This window comes from Agelaius phoeniceus, chromosome 12 (genome assembly GCF_051311805.1).
Source record: "Agelaius phoeniceus isolate bAgePho1 chromosome 12, bAgePho1.hap1, whole genome shotgun sequence".
Taxonomy (NCBI): Eukaryota; Metazoa; Chordata; class Aves; order Passeriformes; family Icteridae; genus Agelaius; species Agelaius phoeniceus.
The window spans coordinates 21,494,490-21,520,966 of record NC_135276.1 but is presented as its reverse complement, the minus strand read 5'-3'; the positions used below and the strand labels follow the sequence as shown (position 1 = coordinate 21,520,966).

At 58.0% G+C, this 26,477-nt stretch overlaps 3 protein-coding genes across 6 annotated transcripts in view; 1 reads left to right on the top strand and 2 right to left on the bottom strand.

Moving 5' to 3' along the window:
* The window catches only part of WWP2 (WW domain containing E3 ubiquitin protein ligase 2), a 31,278-nt gene extending 19,378 nt beyond the window's left edge, over nt 1-11,900 (bottom strand). Inside the window, exons 1-6 of the mRNA XM_077185045.1 lie at nt 11,753-11,900; nt 9,773-9,856; nt 9,097-9,244; nt 8,707-8,825; nt 3,364-3,510; nt 2,578-2,674 (exon numbers count right to left, since the gene is read on the bottom strand). Coding sequence (XP_077041160.1) covers nt 2,578-2,674; nt 3,364-3,510; nt 8,707-8,825; nt 9,097-9,244; nt 9,773-9,842 — 581 coding nt within the window. The 5' untranslated portion in view covers nt 9,843-9,856; nt 11,753-11,900. The remainder of the gene's footprint in view (nt 1-2,577; nt 2,675-3,363; nt 3,511-8,706; nt 8,826-9,096; nt 9,245-9,772; nt 9,857-11,752) is intronic.
* A 1-nt stretch (nt 11,901) lies between these two features.
* Nucleotides 11,902-14,675, top strand: NOB1 (NIN1 (RPN12) binding protein 1 homolog). Its single transcript, XM_054640480.2, has 9 exons — nt 11,902-12,041; nt 12,128-12,260; nt 12,368-12,501; nt 12,590-12,661; nt 12,772-12,909; nt 13,007-13,222; nt 13,380-13,477; nt 13,559-13,703; nt 14,156-14,675. Exons 1-9 carry the CDS (start codon nt 11,964-11,966, stop codon nt 14,423-14,425), a joined length of 1,284 nt encoding a protein of 427 aa, XP_054496455.1. The 5' UTR covers nt 11,902-11,963; the 3' UTR covers nt 14,426-14,675.
* Nucleotides 14,676-15,346: 671 nt separating this feature from the next.
* Nucleotides 15,347-26,477, bottom strand: part of NFAT5 (nuclear factor of activated T cells 5) — a 54,546-nt gene continuing 43,415 nt past the window's right edge. For all 4 annotated transcript variants that reach the window (XM_054641030.2, XM_077185042.1, XM_077185043.1 and 1 more), the window contains 3 exons: nt 23,516-25,949; nt 22,599-22,848; nt 15,347-21,774 (listed from right to left, as the gene is read on the bottom strand). In XM_054641030.2, coding sequence (XP_054497005.2) covers nt 22,610-22,848; nt 23,516-25,949 — 2,673 coding nt within the window. In that variant the 3' untranslated portion in view covers nt 15,347-21,774; nt 22,599-22,609. The remainder of the gene's footprint in view (nt 21,775-22,598; nt 22,849-23,515; nt 25,950-26,477) is intronic.

Genomic DNA, 26,477 nt, shown 5'->3' with positions numbered 1-26,477 from the left:
GGATGGGAGCGTGTGCTAAAATAGGAGCAAGGAAAAAAACAGGCAGAGCACGGATGGGAATAGGTGGGGTGGGATGGAGAGGGGTGTGTGGATGGCAGCCCCTCTCCCACACCAGGGACAAGACTCTGCTGACCCCATCGACTCTGGGACCTTGGCTGGCTGCCCCACTGCCCCTCCTGGGCTGAGGCAGGTGATGCCAATGAGTAAAGTGGCATCAGCCAGGTGCCATCAACCCTTCCTCTTCCCCTTCTGCCAAGGTGGAGTCCCCTCGCCATGGTGGCCAACACGGACCCCAGCCAAGAAGCCCAGGAATGGCCAGTTCCTGCAGCTGGGATGGCCAGAGGGTCCCTCAGGAGATGCAGCAGAGGTGGCAGCATGTCTTGGCCTCACTCAGCACATCAGAGCCCAAGCTGTGGCCGAGGAGGAGGAGGGCAGAGCAGAGGCTGGAGCCAGCACTGGCTCTGGGGAGCAGGGCACAAGCTCTGGGATACAACCAGGAGAGCCTCAGAGCCATGCAGGCAGCGAGAGCACAGCCCCCAAAACACAGAGCTGAGAAATTCCCCCTGTTCCTGCCAAAGGGGGGAGGCAGCCACATCCCCCAGCACCCAGATGAGAGAAGCATGGAATAGGTTGGGTGCCAAGGGATCTGAAAGCTCATTCTCATTCCAGCTCCTGCCATGGGCAGGGACACCTTCCACTATCCCAGGGTACTCCAAACTCCATCCAACCCGGCCTTGGACACTGCCAGAGATGGGGCAGCCATGGCTTCTCTGGGCAACCTGTGCCAGGGCCTCCACAAACAGGGGCTGTGCACCCATGGCCCCAGCTCTCAGCCAGAGCTCCCTCTCTCCCTGCACAGACGGCTGTGGAATTTCACACCCAATCACCAAGATTAGCAGCAAATCCCAAGATGACATTTGTTCAGGAGAAGAAAAAGAAGCCCTGACCAAGCAATTTCCCTTGCAGGGACAGTGTGGAAATAGCTGAGGAGCAAAGAATGCCCCTTTTCTTCCCATCCTGCCGCTGAGCGACTTTGCCAGCATCCATCACCAAGCCCAAGAAAATAAACACGGCTCTGTGTATAAACACAGCAACCATCAAACAACATTCCCAAGTGCAAGGGACCCACATTCCACCCTGGAGTGTGCAGCTGCCTCCTCTGTGGGTACAGAGAGCAGTGCTCTGCCCCACGGAGCAGCACCACATCAAACTGAGCAGGTATGTCCAGAGCAACCCCAAATTCAGGTAGTACAGCATGGATTGAGAGCTAGCTCAGAGCTTTCCACAGCAGGGCAGCCAGGGGTATGGCTGATGGCAGGCACACCTGGCAGGTGTCTCAAGGTGCCCTGCACAAGCCCTGGACAGACTTCACCACACTCAAGGTGACAGCTGAAGCAAACTCCTCACAGCCAATGGGCAGGCAGCGGGGAATGGGCAACAAGCAGTGCCCAGGCTCAGCCTCCCAAACCAGGATTTTCTTTGCAGGTTTTCTAGCACCTCCTGAGAGCTGCTAAGTGCCTGCCAAGCCCAGCTCAGCTGGGTCACTGAGCACTTCCCACCCCTGGGGAGGCTCTAACACCTGGACAGCAGGAATCAACAGGAGCAGCCACCACAAAAGGGCACGATCTGCGCTCACAAACTGCTCCCAATTTCCATCCCTCTCCCTCCTCGGGTGGGAGATGAACACACAGCATGGAAAGACAAGGTCACTTTTTGAGCCAAAAACATCAGCTCTGGTGTGTGCCCAGCAGATAAAGAAGGAGCAGAAGAGCTCGAGGAGTGAAGCTTGTAGCTGAGAGTGCTCCTGAGCCTGGGCCACGCAGAAGCTCCCAGGACAGGCTGCAGGCGCCCTCTCCACAGCCACACTCCTACCCAGAACATCTGCACAGGCTGCTGGGCCACTGCCATGCTCTGGAAATATAAATAGGTGTTAAATTCAACTCCATGTTGACAGTGTGACACGTCTCTCAGTAACCACAGCTCCAAAAGGAGCAGCGCTCAGCCACTCCAGCCCGGCAAGGAGGCAGGGCAGGGCAGGGCAGGGAGCCAGCTGAGGATGGCCTGCTGCCCAGGCATCTCACTTCCTTTGGAAGCAGCTGTTATTTCCCTGCAGCTCTGCTTCTCCTGCTCTCCCTGGACCTTTGTAAGCATCTCCCTCTGGCCATTGCCTGGAGAGCCATTGTGCTTCCCAGCCTGGCTAGGGCTGTGCTCAAGTGCTGAGGCTCCTGTGATTCCATTTTAAGGGACCCCACTTTGCTGGTTTGCCTCATCGCAGCCTGCCCCACTCTCAGATCATTTTTTCAGCTGCCAGTGGAGCAACTGGTGGAAACTCTCTGAGCCATCACAGACTTGCTACTCCTTGAGACACCACCACTTTAGGAGAGGCTCAGGCCAGCCACAGCCCAGCTGTGCAGTCACTCCTCTGCACTCCCAGCTCTGCTGTCCCCAGCACAGACCTCCCGCGTGCTGTGTGACAGGGGCTCACTGCGAGATCTGGAGTGGGGTGCAGAGCACAAGGACAATCCAGACACAGCCACAGCAACCCCCAGCAATGGACACCCGGCGTGGGACCCTCACCTTGGTCTGCTGCCAAAGCAGTTGGTGCTGGGAGGTTGGTGCCGGCCCTCCGTGGCCACAGCTGTGCTGCTGGGGTCCCGCCCAGGTGCCTGGGACCCTGCACGGGGGAAGAACAAGGGCTGAAGAAAAGGACTGAACCACCTACCCTCCCTCCCTCCCTCCCACCTTCCAGAAAGGAGCCCCAAAAGCACAACAGCCTCATCCCCTGCAGGGCAGACCCCCAGCACCCAAGGACCCCCTGCCTCCCAGCACACAGCCCAGCACCCCAGGCAGGACACAGGACTCTGCAGAGCTGGCAGTGCCAGGACAGCACTGCATCCACAGCTCCCAGATTGCACAGGTTTTGTCTTCCACCAACAAAGAGAAGGAGCTGAGGGAAAGCAGTGCACCAATCCCTGTTCTGTACAAGCTTTGCTCTCCTGGCAACCCTGAGAGATCAGCCACCAGCCCATGACCCACAGATGCCCTGACACGGGGAGCTCTCGTGAGTGGATCAGCAGACACTGACACCACTTCCCCAGCCCTCACAGCCAGCAGGGAAGGGGCTGATCCAGCGAGGGAAGGGGCTGATCTGTGTGGAAGGCTGGAGGAGGGCTGCAGAAGGGCTGCTCCTCCCAGGCTGCAGGGGAGGCTGCTGGGAGCCTCCTGCACCAGCTGGAGCCCACGGGGCTGGGCAGGGGCCGCACGGGGGCGGGGGTGGGTGCTGGCCCGGGACACCGGAGCTCGCCCCGCTCCCCGTGCGGGCCGGGCACTCACACTCACCCTCACACTCACCCTCACACTCACCCTCGGAGCCGGCACTGCCGTCGGGAACAACGGGAACGCTGCCCAGAGCAACAGCCGGCCCGTCCAGGAACACCGTCAGCTCTCCGCCCGACACAACGCTGCCTTTGTTCTCCGTCTGCAGGTCCAGGGTCAGCTGCCTGTTCTCCACTGCCACAGACGGGACATGCAGAGAGAGACCCCCAGTCACCACCGGGACACCGGCCCAGCCCCGGGCCAGCCTCCCGGGCCTCCCATCCCCAAAGGACAACGTGCCCACGCCCTCAGGGCCACCAGTGCTGGCCCCACACCTACACACACCTACCAGCACTGCCAGAGGACCCCGGCCAGTGCCACCACCCGCTCCTGCACCAGCCCTCAGGATCCCTTCACCCCTTTAGTGGGGCTGCAGCTGCCCCAGGGCCCTGGCTGTGACACCCAGACCCCCATCATCAGAGCCAGAAGCTGGGGCTATAGGGCAGATCCCAGCAGGAAAGCCAAGGGATTTCACAGAACCACCAGGTTGGAAGAGACCTTCAAGATCATGAAGTCCAGCCCATGCCCTAACACCTCAACTAAACCATGGCACCAAGTGCCACATCCAATCTTTTTTAAACACACCCAGGGATGGTAACTCCACCACCTCCCTGGGCAGGCCATTCCAGAACTTTATCACTCTTTCCATAAAAAACTCTTTCCTAATATCCAACCTAAATTTCCCTTGGCACAGCTTAGGACTGTGTCCTCTGGTTCTGTCAGTGCTGCATGGAGAAAGAGACCAATCCACCTGAGCACAGGCACCTTTCAGGAGCTGTAGAGAGTGATGAGGTCACCTCTGAGTCTCCTTTTCTCCAGGCTGAACCCCTCCCAGCCCCCTCAGTGGTTCCTCACAGGATTTGTGTTCCCAGCCCCTCACCAGCCTCATTGCCTCCTCTGGACGCACTCGAGCGTCTCAAAGTCCTTCCCAAACTGAGGGGCTCCTTTAAGATGATACAAGGGGCAAGAGGGGTCCTGCAGGATGGTGAGCATCCCTCCATCCACATCCCTGTGCATCAACTCCACTGAACAAAACCAGCACAGAGGGCTGTCCCCAAACAGGAGCACTCTGCTGCAGCACTGGACGGCATTCACAGAAGGTTCTGGAGAGGGTGCCATGGGCTGGGAGGCTCCTGGAGACAGCTGCCAGCTCCACTCCCTCCTGTGTGAGCCAGTCTGGCTTCATCAGCTTGGCTCTGCTGGTCCCTGGGGGCAATGGGGGCACAGCACAGCCCTCAGCACCCACCCCATCACAGCAATGCCTGCCAGTGCCAGCCAGACTGAAACACCCGTCACAGAAGGCCAGAAAAAATTGGCTGCACCAGCCTGGGACACTAGCCCAGACGCTTCCTGACTCATTTGCTCAAATAATATTTTTATTATACACGGATTGCTCATGACACAATGGCACCATTTTTTAGCAACCTGCTTTGTCCCAGTGTGACGCGGGGATGGGGTGCGGCTCAGCCAGCAGGAGCAGGATGGGAGCACACCCCCACAGAGCCCTTGTCCCACCTCTAGCTGCGAGCTGTCCCACGCTGGGACTTGACCAAGGCCCCCCAGAATGCAGTGACACAGGGTCTGCAGTGACACAGGGTCTGCAGTGAACACAGGGCTGTGGGACAGGTGGCACCTGTGGATCTGAGGGAAGTCTCCAGTTTTTAGTGCCAAGAAGGCAGGTGTCTCCTGCACAACAGGGGCACACGCTCACAGGGGCACAGCTCTGTCACTGATCACCATCATGCAACAAGGGATCCTGCTGAGCCTGGTCTTCCCCTCTGCCTCACGGAGCTGCACTCCGCTTGCTTCCTTGGGAAACCGACCTCACAGACAGTTTTAAGAGCCCGAGACAGAAGATGCTACTGAGAACGGCCAAAAACCAGAACAAATCCAGACCCTGTTTCCCCCCTGGCTCCTCCAAGCCGTAGGAATCCACATTTTCTCCAGGGTCCCTCCATCCCCCTCCGCGCGCGCCGCGCTCCGGGGCCGCACAAGCGCTCATTGTGCGGGCGCCCGGCTGAGGCGCAAAGACGAGGTGTCTCCAAGTGGAGGATGTGAACATGAACCTCCCAGCCGGCTTCCTTCTCCCCCCCTCCACCCCCTCCAGCTTTTTTAAAGAAAATAAACACTGGCAGAACCTTCCCCTCCCTGTCCCCGTGCAGCGTGCGGGACGCACAAAGGGACATTGCTGCTGCTCCGACGGCAGGTCCCCCGGAGGGCCCGGCACAAAGGCTGCCTCTGTCCCGCCGGCTGCCAGAATGTCAGAGGGATTATTATTATTTTGGGAGGGGGTCGGGGGGTGATTTGGTCCTGAATAAGGTCTCAGTTCAGCTACTTCCAGTGCCCTGCACGCAGCATCAGAGCTCCCATTTAGCAGAGGTGAGCTGGAATTCCCACCCAGCCCATTAAGCGGATTTACGGTTCCACGAAACGAGGCTGCTCCCAGCCGGCGTGATAACGGCCCCGGGCTGAGCCCCAGCCCTGGGACCCCCAGGAACCACACGTGTCTGACCCCAGGGAGCTGCCACACGGGATGGGCAGCTCCTCTGGAAGACCCTGTGTGAGGTGGCTCCATCTCCACAGCTGCATCCCAGAAGCTTTTCAGACAGACAGCCAAAATGAGCTTCCCAGTGTCTGAGCTTCCCAAACCTAGTGCCAAGCTCTTTGCCCAGTCCCACTGGATGCAAAGGCCAGTCAGGTCCCATTTCAACAGCTCCATGTGATCGTCCAGGTTTTGTCTGGGATGAATCAAAGCTCCCTGGTGCTGAGCAGGTGAAAACTGGCTCAGCCTTTGTGCATTCCCACAAGGAATGACTCCATGCCATGGCTACAGTCCCTCCAGGAACAAGCAAGGGGCAAGTTAAACCTTCTATGGACATTTCCAAACCAAGAAGGAACACAGAGTTTAGGGGAAGGGATAATCTTTAGTGTCCCATGAAAGTCTCCCCTTTGGGAGAAGCTCTGCCTTTGCTGCTGATCCAACCTCAATCACCAGCAGCTTAGAGACAACTGTGTCCCACTCCATTTATCTGCCAGGGATAACCAGGAGGGCCTCAGGTTTCTGTATCTTTCCCCTAAAAGGTGACATGGGATGGGCACTCTCCAACCCCCCCAGTGACCTTCTGGCTGGATGACCAGTTTTGTGGGATTACATCCTGGCCATGGCAGAGCCAGCTCACGGAGCTGCTGGGACATGCAGCACAGCACAGCACAGCTCCTTTGGCATCACAGCCACTATGGGTGGAGCTGCAGCTTTCCAGAGGCTGGGAATTGCTGCTGGTGTCCTGGAGGATCCCAGGAGGCTACAGTTCCAGCCACTCTGCCTGGAGCACCACAGCAGGGATCCCTAAAGCCCTGGCACGTGGTGCCACTCAGCACACAGCGGGACCAGCACAACCAGCAGGCCCAGTAGGGGCTCCCACACCGCCTGGGATGCGGGGCTGGCCGGGGCCAGCAGCTCCTGGAGCCCGGGAACAAAGAGGAGCCTCTGTTCAGGGGCTGGGGGCGTGCCACGGCAAACGAGCTGTTTTATGGGAGCCCTGGGAGCAGCTCGGCTCCTGGAAGGCTCCAGCCCGTGCTGGTGCCTGAGCCGGCCCTGACCCACCTCCCCAGCAATCCCAGCAAGGCCAGAGGGGCTGCGGGCCAGCGGAGGGGCCCCGCAGGAAGCACGGCCGGAGCCCCGGCTGTCCTGCCACAGCCAGGCTGCCTCTGCAGAGCCTCTCACAGCAGCTCAGGCCTCATCGCTGAGCTCGTCTTCCATGCTCCAGCCCTCAGAGCTGGGACTTTTCCCCCTGCAGTGAGGCACACCTGGCAAGAGGGCTGACAGCAGCATCCTGGCACACACTGCCACAGGTGTCACCAGCAGTGAGGACACTGTCCTGCCCACCGAGGAGAGCCACAGGAACCCAACCCAGGGCCACAGCTACACTCACAAATCAGCACCTTTCATAACGCCTCACCAAAACCATAACAAACCCAACTAAGAGGGGCTGCTGCCCGGCAGGGGCTCACTCTTGGCTGAGCACCTCTCAGGATGGGAGAGGAGGGCCAGGCCCCTCCAGTAGCAGGGGCACATGCATTTCACTGCCCTTCACATCAAGTGCTGACTCAGGATGGCTTGAAATCCCAGATGCCTTCTGCCTGACCCAGCCCCTTCCTCAGGCTGGCAGGCAGAGGGAACACACTCCCCTATTCCCAGGACGACAGCAGCCCCTGAGGAAAGGATCTCCCAGGTCCCCATGGGACCTCTCCCAGCAGCCTCTGACCCTCTCAGACCTGCAGCAAAGCCTGAAGGCTCAACATGAGCCTGCAGAGAAGAGGAGGGAGCAGATGCCTGCCCAGACAAGGAGGGCAGACAGGAGCAGAGGGGCAGCACCTTCCCAGGCAGGGCAGGGCAGGGCAGGCTCTGCCGCTTTAAGAGTCCTTCCTCCCTCCCAGCCCGCAGTGTCAAGGAAAAATCTGACACGTTTTTTCTGGGGGATGTTAACAGACAAGCTAGAACAGCCAGTTGCCTTTTCCATTCATTTTCCACACAGCCTCCCGGGATGGCTGGGAATGAAAGAGCCAATTGTGCCCCCGTGGCGGCGCAGGTAGGGCAGGAACCGCGGCGGCTCCGGGAGCCCAGCACGGCCCCTGCACACCTCGGGAAATAACGGCTGCAGGGGAGGCTGCCCAGGGGCAGGTCCCACAGCTGTGGGGCTGGCTGGCTGCTACACCCCAACAGAGCCAGCCCGAGTCACTCGTCCAGGTCCCCACAGGCCTTGTGAGAAGACAGCAGTAGCGGCACAGCTCCCATGTGTCCCTCACTGCCACAGCACCCGGTGCCATGGCGGCACGGCGGGGACACTGGTGTGGTTGCAGAGCTGGCGGCACCAGGGGAAGCAGCTCAGCCCAGCCCCCAGCACTGGGGAGGGTCTGAAGCAGCCCCGAGTCCCTCGGGGCGCAGGAGGCCCCTCTCCCGCTCAATACCAGGTCTGTGTCTCACCAGCTTTCCTTGGAAGAGACAGAGCCAGCCTTTTCCACCCGCGCCGCCCCGGCCCTGAATGGCCGCCTTTATGTGGGAGCTGCTGTCACGAGCCACGCTCTGGCAACCGCAAACGGCGGCGGAGAGCAGAGGGGTTTGTGTTCCCAGCCCACCGAGGTGCCCGCGCTGACGCAGGTACGGCTGCGGCACGCCCGGCCCGGGGCACACAACGGCACCTTGTTCCCTGCCAGGGAGCACAGCCACCACGGCCACCACTGCCCTGAGCCCTGCCCTGAGCCCTGCCCCATGTCCTGCTCCCTGCCCTGTCCTCTGCCCCTGCTCTGTGCCCTGCCCCAGGCCATACTCACGTTTGCCGCCGCCCTTGAGCAGGCTGCTGAGGCTGATGGAGGCGGCACCCAGCAGCTCGTTCCTCAGCGTGTGGCAGATCCACACCTTCAGCTCCAAGTGGCTCTGAGCCGTGACATTCCTGCAGAGGGAAAGGGGCTGTCAGCACGGCCTGCTCCGTGCTCAGGGAGCAGGCAGTGCCACAGGCAAGGAGCAGAGGAAGGTGGGCAAGGACATGGGGCAGTGGGAGACCCCCCCTCTCCCACTGCCCTCCCACCCTGGCTGTCTCTGGCAGTGTCCCCATGCAAGGGGCAAAGCTCTGACACCTGAGTGTCCCCAGCCTGTGGCATAGCAGGGCACACACCAGGGGCCAGCCCCTGGCCAGCCCCACAGCAGGGGTCACACAGACTCACAGGGTGAGGATCTCGTTCCACAGCAGCTCTGAGACCCCCATCTGCTTCCCCGTCTTCTTGGTCTCGCTGGGCAGCCCGTCACCGGCCACCTCCACGTAGCAGTTCACGCGTGCCGGGCGGCTCTGGGCCTTGGGCTTCACAGACACAACTGGGCAGGGACAGGCACAGGGTCAGGCCTGCGAGACACCCTGTCCCCTGCCTGTGCCCTGCCCTCATCCCCCAGCCCACCCCGCCAGCTCGGGGTGCTCACAGCAGAGTGCTGGGAGAGGGGCAGTGGGGAGCAACGCTCCTGGTGGCAGCGATGGCTGGCACCAACCGCTGACCAGGACTGTCCCCAGCTTCACCCCTCCGAGGGTGGCAGGACTGTCACTGTCCCCAGGGACCCCTCCCTGCCCCAGGGCACGGGGCAGGACGGGACGGGCGGCCCCAGGCCGGCAGTGCCCGCGGAGGGGCAGCGCGGGATGCGGCTCCGAGGGGACGCGGCTCCGGGCGCCGGGAGCCATCTCGCGGCCGCGGGAGCACCAGCGCGGCCCCGCAGCCACGTCCCCAGCCCAGGGCACACAGGGCCATCCCCAGCCCCTGCTCCTCCCGAGTGCTGCGTGTGCCAGCCCGGGGCGCAGGCAGAGCACGCACATTCCCGGCACGGCAATCCCAGCACGGCGGCAGCAGCACCCACCTTTCACGGACAGCGGGGACTTCTCGCAAGGCGGCCCGGCCCTGGCCCTGCTGGAGCTGGCAGCGGCCATGGCATCACCCCCAGCTGCAAGCAGAGAGAGGAGACACCTCAGCCCCACTGCCAGGGCACCCAGGGAGCCCAGACACAGCCCGGTGCTGCTGCAAGTGCCCGGCACGGCAGCGACACGGGGAAAGGGCTGGGCGAGCCCCGGGACACACGGGCTGGGCTCCCTCTCCTGATGAACCCCCGGCACCAAAGGCAACTGGGAGAGCAACCCCTGCACAGCAGCACCACGGGCTGAGCTGGGCACTGGCACCTCCAGACACCCCTCTGGGCACCTGAGCCCCTGGCCCACAGGCCAGTGCTGCTAGGGGACAGAGCAGCCACCAAAGCCTTGCCCCGGGGGACACTGGCTCACCACACATCACCAACAAGATGGCAAAGACATTGCAGTGGCACCAGCTGCAGAGGGAGCTCTGGTCACAGCATGGGGACCACAAACCTGAAGGGCGGCCCTGGTTTCACTACGGTACCAAATCCCACAGGATCACTGAGGCTGGGAAAGGCCTCCAAGACCATCGTGTCACCCCCTGAACGAGAAGGACACAGTGTGGCACCAGGGAGGGTGGCAGGACACATGGCCCGGGCCGGTGCCCAAAGCAATGACCACAGAGCAGAGGGATGAGGTCACACATCCCACAGGAGCACAAGACACGGTCACACATCCCACAGGAGCACAAGACACCCTGGGCCTGCCCCAGCCTCTTCCCACCATTCCCAGGAGCTGCAGAGCACGGGGGCCAAGCTCACAGCCCAGCCCAGAACTGCCTGGCCAGGCCACTGCCAACCCCCCCTCCCCGACCAGGGGAAGCACAAAAACAGGGCAGCAGCTCCAGCCCCTCTCCCTGTGCAGGAGCCTCTCCCACATCCTCCTTGTGCCGTACTGAGCTCCATCCCACGGCAGATTCCCTGCGAAATCCCCTGTGCCAGGGTCTCTGCTCTCTGTGCCAGCCCAGCAAACCTGCCTGGCACCCAGGGCCTGCCTGTGCCCCCGCAGCCCCCAGCTCTGCCTGCTGGGCACTGCCCGAGCACCGTCCTGGCTCCATCCAGCAGCAGCCAGGGCTCCCAGGCACAGGCCAGTCTGCTGCCCTCACCCCGAGGGCTCACTCAGTGTCACACGCTCACTGTGACACACTCACTGTCACACACTCATTGCCACCCCAACTATCCCGGCCCACGGGTCACCCCGGCCTCCCCTGAGGCCATCAGATACCCCCGGTCCTCACATCCCCACCCCACACCACACGGATTCCACCGGGGCCGTACCCCTCCTGTGCCAGCCCGTACCCAGCCCTGGCTGGGCTGTTTCCATCCTTCCTCCTTCACATCCCAACTCTCTTCCTTCCCCGTTCCCTCTTTTCCTGGCTCCACACCATTTCTCTGTCACTCGTCTGACACCCCCGGTCACGCCAACAAACGCCTCTGGCCCCAGAAACCCCTGGGTGCCCGGTGCCGCTCCCCGGGCACAGCTTTCCTGCCCGCACAGCCCCCAGCCCTCAGCCCAGCGGGGCCGTGACACACGGCAGGACCCTCTTGGCCAGGCCGAGGCCTCCCTTCCTCCCCCGGCTTCCCGTTTCCGACAGCCCGGCCCGGCCCGGCCTCCCGGAACACCGGCGGGGCCGCCGCCCTGGCAGCGAGCACCGAACCCGCCCCCGAGACCGCCCGGTCCGGCCCCGCAGCCCCGCACAGAACAGGCCCGGGCGCTGCGGGCACCGCGCACAGGAAACGGCGGCCAAGGGCACCCCCGCGGCCCCACCGTCCCGGGCCGCTACCGGCACTGGCTGAGCAGCTCCGGCGGCCGGAGCGCCCCACCAGGCCGTGTCCGGCGGACGGACGGGAGCGCCCCGGGCTGAGCCGGGAAGCGACGCCGAGCCGAGCCCAGCCGAGCCCGTCCCGTCCCAGCCCGTCCCGTCCCGTTACCGGCGGCCGCTCCGCTCCCGCTCCCCGGCTCCAGCTCCCGCCGTCATGTGACCCCGGCCCGTCACGTGATCGCGCCGGCCGGAAGAGCTCCCGGGGCCCGTCGCCGCTCCCGGCGTGCCCCGACTGAACTACAACTCCCGGCGTGACCCGCGCCCGGACCACAACTCCCGGTGTGCTTCCCGCGGCGCTTCGACGGCGTCCGGGGTGGGCCATGGGGCACGCAGACATGGCGCGTGTTCCGCACGTCGTGGCCGACACAGGCGCGTTCCTGAGCGCGGCCCCGCTGCAGGTACCGGGGGAACACCGGGGAGACACCGGAGGGACGGGGGGGGGGGGTCAAGGGCTTACGGGCCGGTGTGACGGCGCTGCCCGCAGGACATCGCAGACGCGCTGTACACCGTGCCCGAGGTGCTGGCCGAGATCCGCGACCGGCCCGCGCGCCGCCGCCTCGCCGCGCTGCCCTGCGAGCTGCGGGTCCGCCGCCCGCGCCCCGAGCTGCTGCGCCTCGGTGAGTGCCGGGCCGGCCCCGCCACCGGCTCCTTCCCCCGCCGGAGCGGCCCCGCCCGGCTCGGCCTGGTCCGGCCCGGCCCGACGGCGCCGCTGCTCCCCCCGCAGTGACCGAGTTCTCCAAGAAGACCGGGGACTACCCGAGCCTCTCGGCCGCCGACCTGCAGGTGCTCGCCCTTACGTGCCAGCTCCAGGCCGAGATCGACGGCCCCGGCTGTGTCCGCTGGGAGCCGCAGGACAAGGTAGGATGGGCACGGGGCCCCGGTTCCAGCGGCCCGGACGCGGGTCCCGGTGCCAGCGGCCCCGCCGACGGCCCGTGCTGCCCCCCAGGTGCGGCTCAGCTCCACCCCGCGGCACCCCGAGGCCCCCCTGCACCTCGCCGGCTTCCACCTGCCCGCCAAGGTAAGGCACGGCCGGAGGGGAGGGGGCTGCGGCCCGCGGAGCCCCGGCTGAGGGCTGCCCATGCCGTGCCCCGGCCGAGGGGCTGAGCGGTGCCCGTGCCATGCCCCCAGCACAAGCCCGCGGGGAAGGGCCCACACCAGCCCGGCCCCGGCCCCGGCCCGGCCCCGGCAGAGAGCGACGAGTTCGGATCCTTCCTGTACTGGCGGCCACCCCTGCCCAGCATCGAGGAGGAGCTGCGGGAGCTGCTGGTGAGAATCCTCTGGAGGCTTCTCCCTGCCCTTGCTCTGCCGTTTCTGGCCAGCCGTTCAGTGCCACCCTGACCATCTCCTTCCCACCATGGCCCAGGCTATCACCAGCAGCCCCGAGCCCCCCGAACAGCACCGGAGCTCTGCAGACGGGGCTAGCGCTGGCGAGGAGGAGGAGGAGGAGGATGAGGAGAGTGATGACGAAGGCTGGATAACTCCCAGCAACCTGAAGGAGGCCCAGCAGGACATGGGGCACTTTGACACTGCTCCCGTGGGTGTCCAGGTCGGCTGTGTCACCACGGACTTTGCCATGCAGGTGGGTGCTGGGCTGCAGCTGGGCTCAGGCTCTGGGACAGCTCCGTGTGTCAGAGCAGCAGGGTCTCAGTCCCAGAGGCCTCCCAAAGCCTGTAGGGCTCTGAGTGCCCCAGCTGCAGGTCCCAGCTGCAGGGTCCCGTGTGTCCCTGCTCTTGCAGAACGTGCTGCTGCAGATGGGTCTCCACGTGCTGGCTGTGAACGGGATGCTGATCCGCCGGGCCCGCAGCTACATCCTGCGCTGCCACGGCTGCTTCAGGTGCTGGGGCTGGGGCTGAGCCTGGGCTGAGCCCACGTTCCACGGCCCCAGGAGCTCTGAACCCCCGTCCCACCCTCGCAGGACCACCTCGGACATGACCAAGGTGTTCTGCCCCCACTGTGGTAACAAGACCCTCAAGAAGGTGGCAGTGAGTGTCAGCGAGGACGGGAGTCTCCACATGCATTTCTCCCGCAACCCCAAGGTGCTGAACCCCCGGGGGCTCAGGGTGAGTACCTGGACAGAATCCCAGACTCACTGAGGTGGGAAAAGACCATCAAGGTCATAGAATCCAACCTGGTGAGAATCCTCTGGAGGCTTCTTCCTGCCCTCGCTCTGCCCTTTCTGGCTGGCCATCCTCACCTTGTCAGCCAGCCCAGAGCACTGAGTGCATGTCCAGTTAATCCCTTGCACGCCTCCCGGGATGGGGACTCCACCACCTCCCTGGGCAGCTCCTTCCCACCTTTAACCACCCTTTCTGTGAAGAAATGCTTCCATTGGGATCCCAGGGATGGGAGCCCAGCCTGTGGCTGGCAGGCTGGAGGGAATTTAGGCAAACTGAGAACATTGCCCAGATGTTACACTTGGACCCCAGGGCTTTCGGGCGTCCCTGCTCAGCTCTCCATGGGGTCTGTGCTCACTGGGTCCCTGGGAGCCGGGGCTGATCCCTTGTCCCCGCAGTACCCGCTGCCGGCGCCGCAGGGCGGCAAGCACGCCAACAACCCGCACCTGGTGGAGGACCAGCGCTTCCCGCAGCAGCGCCTGTCCCGCAAGGCCCGGCAGAAAACCAACGTGTTCGACCCCGACTACCTGGCCGGGGCGTCCCCGTTCGCCGAGAACGACGTGCACAGCCGGGCCGCGCACCTGCAGCTCCGCGACGCCGCCCTGGGCGCCGGCCGCCGCCGCCTCAACCCCAACGCCGTCACCAAGAAGTTCGTCAAGAGGAGGTGAGGACAGGACAGGCCCCGCCCGCAGGACTCACCTGCCCAGGTGTGCTGGGGGCTGTGCCGGGGTGAGGCCTCTCCCGGCACCTGGGCACAGGCCGGGCCATCCTGTCCCCACTGCGCGGTGCCCAGAGAGCCTCCGTGACCAGAGCGATGGTGACGGAGTTTGGGGGGCCCTGGCACGGGGGAGGGCGGGGTGGCTTCCCTGGGCACCCCTGGGCAGGGGCTGTGTCACCCAATAAACACCAAACCACAAAGCCCTGTGACTCAGTCCCAGTTCTGTGGCTGCCTATGCCAGGGGGAGCCTTTCCCTGAGCCTCAAGGAACGAGGAGGCTGGGGCAGAGGGAGGGAGGATTTCTTGGATCATTTGCCCCATGGGATAATGAGGTCCAGAAGGACAGAAGCCCAGGGCAGGGAGTTGTGTCCCACTGTGACTCTGGGTGATGCCCAGGGCTGAAGGGGGAGACTCTGGGGTAAAGCTTTGTGGATAAATCTGCTGAAATCTTTCACAGTTGACTCTTGGGCCCAGCTCTTGCTGCAATTTCTCCTTAACCCTGCTGAAATTGTTCAAAGTAAGGAAATAGCTGATAGCAGCTGTGGCCCCTGGTCTTGGGGAGGTCATAGGCTGCAGAGTGGGAGCAGCAAAGGGGAACACTTCCGGGCCTCTCCAGCCCCAGGGCACTTTGAGTGTGCCAAAGCTGCAGATAAAGGCACCCACACAGCCTGATGAGGACGTGGTGACTTCCAGCTTTGGACTCCTGGCCTCACCTCCTGGGGCAGCCTCTGCCTCTCCCCCAGGGGTTCCTGGGGTCCCACACCACCGAGTCACTGTGATTCTTCCCCAGGACCTTTTCCTGCAGCAGCTGCAGCACCCTGGGCACAGCTCTGGAGATGCCCTTGGTAAAACCATCACAAGACTTTACAGTGTAAAATGAAAACTTTTCATTGTTTATTCTCGACTGCAGCTGTTTACAGAAATATAGTTGCGAGTATACAAATGTCCCAATAGAAGCAAAATATTTTTTTTTTTTTAATATTCAACAAGTTATCACAGGAGAGCTAAAAACATAGATGCAAATAAAATATCCCCTCATAGACAAACTGAAAACACCGGGAATCAGTGCTTGGAAAACCCACCTACGAAAGCCATATACACAAACTGCACGAAGGAGTATCTGGTGCTACTTTCACATTGCAGGACACAGAAGAGGCAGCTCAGCGGTCAAGGGTGCACCCAGAACATCTGGCAGGCAGGGGAGAGCCCAGCCGAGGTGCAGGGACAGAGACAGAGGTTGGAGCTCTGCTCTGAAGGGGTTGGAGCTTAACTCAGCATCAGCTCAGGAAATAATTCAAGTTGCCTCCTTTTATCCAGAATAAAAAAGCTCCAGGAATGCTGCAGGCTGCTAAGGGTACTGGATTGGGATCCCAGTTCTGCAAGACCCAAAGAGCCACTTCCAAACAGGAACCTCCCCCTGGACACGTTATCCCACGGGGCAGCTCCAGAGCCAAAACAAAGCCAAGGCCATTTCCCTGTCAGTGACCACAGGAGCCCTCCCTGATCCCAGGCCTGGAGCTGGAATGTGTCACACAGGGCAGCTGGGACCTTGGACCCTGAACAGAGGGGTCAGTGAGCAGGGAATCCCTGGGTTCCTGCCCTGTCCCTACACAGTGAATGCCACCGGGCAATTTAATGAAGTGTAACAGCAAAAATGACAGATCCCTGGAAAAGGCAGAGTTCAGCTCTGCAAACTCCAAGAGAACAAGGGAGGACACTGGCTCTCAGTGGTGGAGGTGATTTCAGAAGGCCTGTACCAGGATAACACTGATCCACTCAGGACAAATTCCAGTGGAACACAGATTTGGAATTGAAAGTCATGTTGGACACAATACACATTATTGAATGTATGACCTGATTTAAAGGCTGGAGCTGTGTCAGGGGAGGTTTAGGTTGGAGATAAGGAGAGGTTTTTCCCCCAGAGGGTGCTGGGCACGGCCCCGAGGCTGCCAGAGCTCCAGGAGAGTTTGGACAGTGCTCTCAGGGAGGCCCAGGGTGGGATTATTCAGGTGTCTGTGCAGGCCTGGGGTTGGACTGAATGATCCCTGTGGGTCCTTTCCAGCTGAGGATATTCTATGCTTCTATGATTCTTAGGGTTTAATTCCTCACACAACCTGCAAGAAAGAAATCAGCACAAGCTGCGGCAGGTTCCCCACGGACAGAATTCAAGGGGAGCTTCACTGGCTTTCAAGGAGTTCTCTAGATTTTGATTGTTGCACTAATGCATCAGTTAAAAAAATCAGTTTACAGACTCCTGCCCTCATGAGAATAAAGAGAAATGGCAGAGGAGTTTCCCCTCCTGACCCAGCAGAAGCAGGGACCTTGTGCTACACCGGAACATCCCCCACGTGGGCTGGTGCCAGCCCGGTCCTGGGCAGCACAGCCACCACCCAGCCCTGTCTGCAGCAGCTGCTGCCACCCTGGCAATGGAAACGGCTCTGGAGGGGAAGCCCAGGGATGCTCAGGGCTGCAGGAAGCCCAGCCTCAGCCTGGCTCTCAGCTCTATCCTGAACCACATCTGCAAGGATGAACCAAAAGATACAAAACCACAAAAGTGGCCACAGCTGCTTGCAAGCCACAGGTCCCAGCAAGGCTCCCAAGCAGAGCAAGTTCTGTATCCATGTCACCAACAGGACCACATCCAGGACTGAGAGGTGGAGACAGCTACTCATGAGTTACTACAAAAACCTCCTACTGAGGAAAAGGAGTATTGTTTCATGTTTATAAAAATGTAAATATAACAGTATTCTAATGCTGTGTCTACTATTATTTATATATAATAATCTGACTCCTCTATATACATATATATAATCCTAGAATATACAGGCAGTGCATATGTACATCCCTATACAGACTGGGAGAGGAAAAGCCTCTCCTCCTGTGTGCCCTCCTGCACTCTAGAGAATTCCACAAGTTCCCTTTGGCAGGAGTTCACCCCCTGCTGATTTTTCCTTGTTTCTAACACGTTTACCCCATTCCCAACGCTGGCCCTCGGTGCTGTGGCACCACAGCTGGTCTGGGCAGGAACACAAAATGCTCACAGGCTGCCACAAAAGACTAAACCAGCCCAAAATAAAGCAAAGCCCCTGAACAAACACAGCATCCCACTGCTGTTTGCTTTTAGCTTCTACAGAATGGAGCTGCCCCGAGCCCCCTGAACACAAAACCCCCCAAAACCATAAAATTCCATTTTGCACTAATGAGCAGTCACCAGTGACCAGAATTTCTTGCCTTCCACCTGCAGCTCAGAGCATGCCAAGCAATTCCCTCTCCTCTCTCCTGCTCCCCTCACTCAGATCCATGCCTGTGCTCCCTCTGCTCTCCCACAATGGCCCTGGAAAAGGAACCCAACAGTTTGCCAAGCAGAGGAACGACAAAACAGGAATAAAAATCCATTCAGACATATTTTCCTTTCAGAAATGAGATTCTAAATCAAAATATCAATGGAAACTTTAAAAAATAAAGTTCAGCTTATGCAAGTGAGGGGAAGGTCCACTGACACAGCTGCCCAGTAAAAACCTGCCGAGGTTATGTTTAACTGCTCGTGCCTTGTTTTATCTCAAAACTACATGGAAGCAGCCACCCTGCCAGTGATTAGAAGAAATCATCATCACTGATCATGGAGGGGACACCCACTTCAGAACAGCCAGCCTGGAATTATTTCTTGAACTTGAACTAGATTTGTGCTAAAGTAAGAGCGAAGCGTTTGGCCTGCTGCAAGCCCAGGCAGTGAGGAGGACAATTAATACCAAAGCAACTGTTAATAAAGCACAAAGCACCAGTGACTCCGTGCCAGAGGAGATGTTCAGCTCAAACCGTGCACCAGGTGTTGGCTCCGGGGTGTCTGGGTGGGCTCTGGGCACACTCAGGGTAAAAGCTGAGGGGATGTGGGGGGGTTGGCAGCTCCATCTCCCTCAACCCTCACCTGTGCCCACAAATGGGTGCTCTGGGACCCCCAGGGATGCTGCACTGACAGCCTGGTGCCCCAGGATCCTCTCTGTCACCAAAGGGCCCAGACACGATACCAGTGCTGCGTGTGCTCCTGGAACACAGGGGTCATAGAGGAGCTCTGCTGCCCAACCTCAACTGCTCAGAATTGAATGTTCAGGGCCCTGGGCAGACACAGCTGTGGCTCAGGCTGTGCTCCCTGCCATGACATCCTGCAGCTCCTCTGGGGCTGGTCCAACCCCTCCGCCCTCAGAGCCGCTGCCGAGCACGCGCCAACCGCTGAGCGACCTCTTCAGTCACACAAATACTTCTTGTAACCAAATCACATGTTCAAAGTGTTGTACATTTAAACATTGACCTAAAATGAACAGGTAAATTTAACACGAGGAAAGGAAGGTGTTTCCAGAAGGGAAAACTGGGATAGCACAGCCCTTGGTTGGTTTTTTGTGTATGTTTTTTTCTCTCTTCTCTTCATGAGTGACCTCAAACACGCCCACAATTCAAACATACCCTTCCCTGGAGCTGTGGCAGGCTTGGGATGAGCTTCTCTTCTGGGCACTCATCCTGTTCCATGGAGAATTGGTCCCTGGTGACTTGGCACTGACCAACAAATGGATAGAGCCCTTGGGAACAAGGAGCAAACTGAAGCAGCACGCGAGCGAATCCATCGTTCCTGTCACTCCTTCCGTGTCCATGGCCCCAGGTGACAGCCAACAGCTCATCCTGGGACACACGTCCTGCAAACACCACCAGTTCCTTTCCCAGTGAGTGCCTATGGACTTCCACGGCCCTCTGGACGTTGTTGGGTCCATTGTTCTCAGCCTGAGCAGCCCCAGGCAGCACCTGGGCACTGCTGGGGGCTGCTGCTTTCGTCTTGTGAACCATTACAAGATGTTGGTAATGTTTTGTCTTAGCAGGGGAAAAGAAATAAAATACAGAAAGAAGTCTGGGTCGGGGTTAAAGCAGCTCTGGACATGATGCAGCAGGGAATTCTTTCTGTCCTGATTAAAATTTCCAACATTTGAGCATAATCATAAATTAGGAGTTAAAACACAGAGGCGCTAATAATAAAATATTAAATAGGCAATGAGAGTGGAGAAAAGCTGAATGGCTCATTCTGAGGGAAACCCCAATATTTCATATTTTATATAATCCTAAATGCCTCTGGGTTTCCTGGCTAGGCTGTGAGTGAGGGACACACCAAATACAGAGCAAAGCTTCTCGTGGCCAGCTGGACCAACACTGCCTGATGGAATGGCGAGAGATGAACACGTTATTTATGTTGCAAAAAGTACTTAAATACTCAATAAAGACATAACAAACCCCACCCCACCCCACTGTTATCAGACGCCACGTTGTGGTAGAACATCAGACAAACTCACAAATTTACCACAAAAATGTGTGGCAAAAAGAATATTTTATATATATGTATATATATAAATTTTTATATTTATGCCAATGTACTCACTCAGTACAAATAGCAAAATAGTTATACCATTTCCTAAATACAAAATATAGCTTTCCAAAAAAATGAAACACACATTAGATATAAACCATCCAAAACTTGAACGATTGAAAACTGTATTCAAAATTAAATGACCCAGAGCAGGTCTCTTTCTGAAAAGTTCCCTTCATATCGGCAAGAAGCCTTACTACTGAAAACGTAATTCAATGCCTCTCAATGAGAGAGAGAAAGAGAGAGACAGAAAGAGAAAGTGAACGTGTGACAGACCAACAAACGGGGAAATCCAGGAAAACCAACAAAAACTCTACACGGCTCAACTACGCACACCAGTTAAGGGGAAAACACACAGTAAACAGACTCGAGGAACTTAAAAAAAACCCATTTACAGACTGTTCCTTTGTTATTTCAAATAACAAAAATGAAGAATGACGTGATACCAGCTACACTCTACCGAGGCGGAACGGGCGCCGCGGGAGCGGCTCGGCTCCGGCGGCAGCGGGGGAACACGGATCTCAACGAGGCTGTAGTGAGAGATCACACACTGTCTGGAGAGTTGAAGCACCCAAAAAATCCACAAGCCTCACAATACACCTGCATGGTCTGGAGTGGGTTGTTTTTACATTCGGTAACATCAGTCGATGATTTATTCCTTAATTAAACATGACAATCTAGAAACCAGACTCGGGGCTCGGTGGTAGAAAAAGGAAAAATCACTTCAGAACTGCGATGTGCTACAAAGATGCAACAGCTCGGGATGAAGTGACCTTTTAAGAAGGCTTAAAAATGATGCAATTTGCCCCCTACTTGGAGTAAAGCCAAGCTGAAGATTTCCATCAGTCACAGCTGGAAGTGGCGGGTTAAGGGGGATTCCTGCAATTAGAAGGTGGTGGAGAAATTGCTTCCTCTCTCCTTACTCCTTGATTATTTGTCAAAGCTTCTACTGACTAAGCAATTTACTGCCAAGGATGCCTAAAAGCTGTTTCTTTAGCTTTAAAGCCAGTAGGATATTTTTGTCTTTTTTTTAAAAAACAAAATACAAAACTGAGGGAAAGGAAAACCATGGAAAGAATAAAAGGGAGAAGGCAGGTTTGGGAACAGCTCATGAGGCTTCACAGAGCTCCAACCCATCAGTCAGAACGAGAGACACAGAGGAGTCCCTCAGCCACACAGAATGTTCTTTTCAAGCTTAAGGTGTTTTAGAGAAGATTTTAAGATCAGCTGGAAGTTCCCCTTCATTTCTTCATTTTGTAGAGCCACCAAACCCTTGCTCTATGTACAGCTCCACGTAACTCCAGCTTCCACAGATGTGGAAAACCGTTAATCCCATTCTCAGATGGGAACTGGTTATTTACAGCGGCAATTCTCTGCTTGGTTATTACAGTTATCAATACTTTCAATTCATACAGGGTGGGTCTGGCTCTCCCACTCCGTGTCAATGGAGAGATCCCTTCACTGACTGACAGCTGAGTCACGGCTCGGGGCACAGGCAGCTGCTGTTCCTGCTGCACGAGCCTCCCGAGGGAGAAAAGGGATGGGAAGGAGGAATAGCAGGGAAAAAGTAAACGTGGTAACATGGATTACCTTCCAACAACAATAATAACTGACCAGATATGCTTTAAATTCCAAGAGCCCCCACTGTAATGAGGTTCATGAACCTGGTAACAGCCCAACCCCACGCCCCAGTAACACAAAGCATAACTCCTCAGCATTATTGGCACTGTGGAGCCCAAACTCCATGGTCATGGCCTCAGGTCTGCCACTGGCCACGCGTGTGCTCTTAAAGAGGCCACTTTTCCACAGAAGCAATTGGTTCCACGCAGCCTAATCCAGAGTTGGAAGGTCTGAGAGGATCTGGGAAATCGTCGCTTTTTTTTCTCCACGGAATTTCTGCGTGAGAAAACAAGCAGAGAAGTCAGGCATAACTAACCACAGTCCCCTCCTCCTTCTGTGCAGTGACTTCATCCTCAGGGTGTTCCTCTGAACTGGGGGCGAGGAGCAAGAGAAGCTCTGGAGAGATTCCAAACTCCACATACAAAGCCCTTTAGATTAGGGAATGATGTGCATCACTTCAGTGAAAACTCAGGGGGGATTTGGGACAAGACCACCCCAAGTTACCACAATCAACACTGGACTCCAGAGTCCTCCTGGCTCTTGGTGCTCATTTGTAGTCAAAGGCTCTTCCCCCCTCTGAAAAAGGCACCTTCTAAAAGCAGAATGTCTCCTAGCAACAGCTGATGCTGTTTCTAACACAGCCTCAGCATGTGGCACACTCAAGAGCTGCCACATTCCACCAGAACTTGTTTTCACATTATGTTATTGTAACCCCCGGGGAAGAGTTCAGAACAGTTCAAAAACAGTTCAAACTTGAGGTGTCATTTACTCAGTAAGTCTCAAGTTTTTCAACCACAGTCATGTTTCATAAGGTTCTGACCTGCCAAGCTGCCAGTGATCCACTCTCCTCCCTAACAAAGTACCCGACTCTCACAGCAGATGACAAAACGTAGGAAAAATTAACAAGACACAGTCTCAGCTGTTTCATACAACTTCTGACCTCTGACTGGTTTTAATAACTTCATTCTGGTGTTACAGTCTTAATTCAGCCTCAGTGGTGCTTTAGCTGACCTCTTAAAGCACGGTCACACACTGCAAAGTGTAAATGCACCCAACAAAGCCCCTGCTTGGCAGGAGAGAACCCAGCGACCCAAACTCACCGCTTGCCTCGTTAAAAGGAGCCAGCCATGTTGTTGCCCTGGTTCTGCAAGGACACGAGCAGATCGTCGATCTTCTCCATGTTCTGGTTGGTGGCCATGGCGGGGGGCAGCGGGGGCGTCTCGGGCAGCGGCTGGGACAGGAGGGTGGGCACGGGGGGCTGCGCCTCGCCCTGCGCCTGCCCGGGCTGCCCCATGGCCATCAGCTCCTCCGGCAGCGCCGCCGGCCCGGGGGGCAGCAGCTGCCCACAGTCTGGGGACACAGCGACACGTCAGTGCCCTGGCACGGGCCAGGAGCTCCCACTGCAAAGCCAGGGCCCCCCACCACCACCAGCTGTGCACCCGCCCTGGAGAGCTGCTACAACCTGGTGTAAGCAACTCCCACACCTCTCACTGCTGGGGCTCACAGGCACACACAGACCTCTGCACACAGAGAAAAGCTCTGCATCCCACAGAACCGGTCATGGAGCCTGGGTCCAGAGAGGAGACAAGGAAAAGTGCAGGTTTGTACAGCTAAGTACACTTTAACAGACACTTCTCTGGGCTCTACAGCTTCTAAAATCCTTGCTTTCCTTCAGCAATGTGAAGAGAGGCAACAATACTGCGGAAACCAAAAGCAGCAAGAGAAATCTCTCTTAGGAGAGCACAATCGTTCACTAGATTAGATATTAGTGAGAGATTCTTCCCTGTGAGGTGGGCAGGCCCTGGCACAGGTGCCCAGAGCAGCTGGGGCTGCCCCTGGCAGTGCCCAAGGCCAGGCTGGACCCTGGAGCTTGGAGCAGCCTGGGACAGTGGGAGGTGTCCCTGCCATGGCAGGGGTGGGATGGAATGGGCTTTGAGGTCCCTTCCCACCCAAAGCATTCCCTGTTTCTATGGCAGCTCTCCCCATGGCAAGCTCAGCACGGGGCACTGTCACTTACTGTTCTGGATGCCGAACAGGAATATTCCCGAGGTCTGCTGGGACGAGGCAGGGGAATTCTGCAGCTGGTTGATGGCACCTCCCGCCGTGTTGTGGAACAGAGGAGCCTGCTGCTGGGGAGGAGAAGCAGTTCCTGGCATTCCTGCCATGCTGTTCTGGGAGGAGTACATGGGGGACTGCTGCAGCTCCGGCTGGCTCATGCTGTTCTGCAGGGCAGACATGGAAGCTGAGGAGATGAACAGGGTGACTTGTTGCTCTTGAGAACTTGGGGACCCTTGGACCAGCTGAATCTGGGGCGAGTTATGGAAGATGGTTGGCTGCTGTGCTTCAGCCTGGTTGGAGCCAGGATTCTGGAGAGAAGACACTGTGGTCTGATTCTGGAATTGCATGGGCTGCTGTTCCTGATTCATCGAGGCCATGTTGGACTGTGGATGAAAAATGGACTGGCCTTGTTGCTCCTGATTGGTGACTGGGTTTTGGTTTGGATTGAAAATCATGTTCTGCTTTTGGGGGGCCATTGTACTCATTGCATTTTGATTGCTGAACATCATGTTCTGCTGCTGCTGCTGCTGCTGCTCCTGAGATGGAGGGCTGCTCTGGATAGCAACAATCGAATGCTGAGGCTGGAAGATGGCTCCTTGTTGGTTCTGAGGGATGGAGCTGGACTGGATGGAGCCCAACGACACTTGGGACTGAAACAAACCCTGCTGAGCTGGCTGAGTCTGGGGCTGCTCCTGGGGAAGCATGGAGCTCTGGATATGAGAGATCTGTGTCTGCTGCTGGAAAGAAGTCTGTTGTTCAGTGTTTGTTGCTGTCTGAAGAGGAGAAATGGGATTTGGGCTTGTAAAGAATGACATCTGCTCTTCCTGAGTGGCAGGGTTGCTCATGGAACTCTGGGAAAGGAACATGTTGGCAGACTGCTGGTCTTGAGGCACCGAGGAGCTCTGCAAGACACCCATGGCATTCTGTGAGTGGAACATCGGGGGCTGCAGTTGGTCAGAGGAATTAGTGTTGGTCTGGTTGTGGACAATGGAATTTGAGCTATGAAAAAGGGATCCTTGCGTTTCCTGGGATATATTCTGAGTGTCACCAATAGGGTTCTGAGAGTGGAAAAGCTGAGCTTGTGAGTGTGGAGACTGTTGGATGAAGCTTCCCGACTGAATCGACATCATTTCTCCACCTTGCTGGAACAGAGCCCCGCCCTGCTGCTGAGTCCCGCTGGCCTGGACACTCATCATGGTCTTGGTAGATGAGAAAAGATTAACCTGGGACTGACTTTCCCCACTGTGCTGCATCTGAACCATGGTCTGAAACACGGAGCTCTGCATCTGTTTGCTCTGGCCCGAGGCCTCCTCCCCCTCTGCAGAGCTGCTGGGCTGGAACATGGCAGCACCACTGTTGGACACCGGCTGCTGCGCGGGGGCGGCCGCCTCGCCGCCGGACACGCCCGGGGACGAGGAGAACAGCTCGCACTGCATCTGCATGTCCTCGCTGCTGGACAGGCCACCCATCATGTGGGACGCCTGCTGGTACACCGGGGACTGCTGCAGGGCCCCGTTCCCCGCCGTGCTGGAGGAGAACAGATCCGGCTGCATCTGCGTGGCCGCCTGGCACATGTTCTGCTGCATGCCCATCACCATGGCCGCCGAGGTCTCCATGGCCTGCTGCTGCTGCTGCTGCTGCTGCTGCTGGCTGGACAGGGCACCCTCGGGCTGGGAGTGCACGCTCTCAGCTCGGCCGGGCAAAAGGTTCTCTGCTCTGGAATGGACAGCTGTGTCTGAGGAGGAAAACATCCCGGGGTTCACGCTGCTCTGTATCTGGCTGACCTGCTGAAAGATATCTGCGTTCAGCTGATCCTGGACATCCTCGCTGCTGTCTGAGCCCGAAAACAGAACGGAAGATAACTGCTGCTGAGCTTCCAGAACCTGCTGCACCAAGTCAACATTCCTGCTGCTGCCCGTGGCGGTGTTGGTGGGGAAGTTCCCGGCCTGGAGCTGCTGGATGGTGTTCTGGAGCTGACTCACGCCGCTGGCCGACGAGAAGATGCTCGAGGAGATCTGCTGCTGCAGGGCCTGGGCCGGCTCCGAGAGCGTCGGCTGCTGCTGCTGCGAGGCATCGGCCAGCTGGGACAGGGCCACCACCGTGCCATCCGACTGCAGCACCTCCCTGGGCTGCGAGTCCCTGCCCTGGAACTGGGCAGCCTGCTGCAGCAGGGCATCGCTGTTCTGCAGCGGGCCCGGCGTGGACACTGCCGAGAAGCTGCCGGGCTGGGAAATGTCCTGCGTTTGGATCGTGCTCAGGGTCTCTGCGTTGTACACCTTGGGCTGGATCTGCTGCTGGTTTTCACTTTCAGAAGGTAAATGGGAAGCAGAAGTTGATATGCCAGACATGCTGTTTTCCAATGTTGGTTGAGTTGGTCCAACCACATTCGAAGCCTGAAAAGAGCAAGACATTTGGTAATTTATAAACTTACTGGGGTTATGCAGATACAATTTCCAAAACTCCCCCATGTCCAGGGAAGATCAGAGGGAGATGTGAGATGTGAAACCCAGACACACCCAAACCAGCAAACAAATGATCAGCAGTGGAAATGCTACTTCAAGGATGGAATCACGGCACACTTTAATGAAAGCAATGCTAAGAACTGATTAAAAGAACATTCTTACAGTAATTTACTTGCTCTGTGTCACAGGACAGAAATCCCCATCACAGGGTCACTAACCCATCAATCTGTCTGGGGGCAGGAAGCAGGTAAGTTATTAAAGGCAGTTGTCTGTTTTACACATGCTCTGTAACTGTGTTTTGCCCAGACTGATCCTGCACATGGCACTTTTCCCTGTCTATTACTCTTCTCCACTGCTAAAGCACGGACCAAGGAGCAGATGTAACACAGAGTCTGAAAGCTGCTGTGCTCAGCCCCCCCAAACCCCACCTGGAACAGGGGGGGAGAGCAGTTTTGTGCA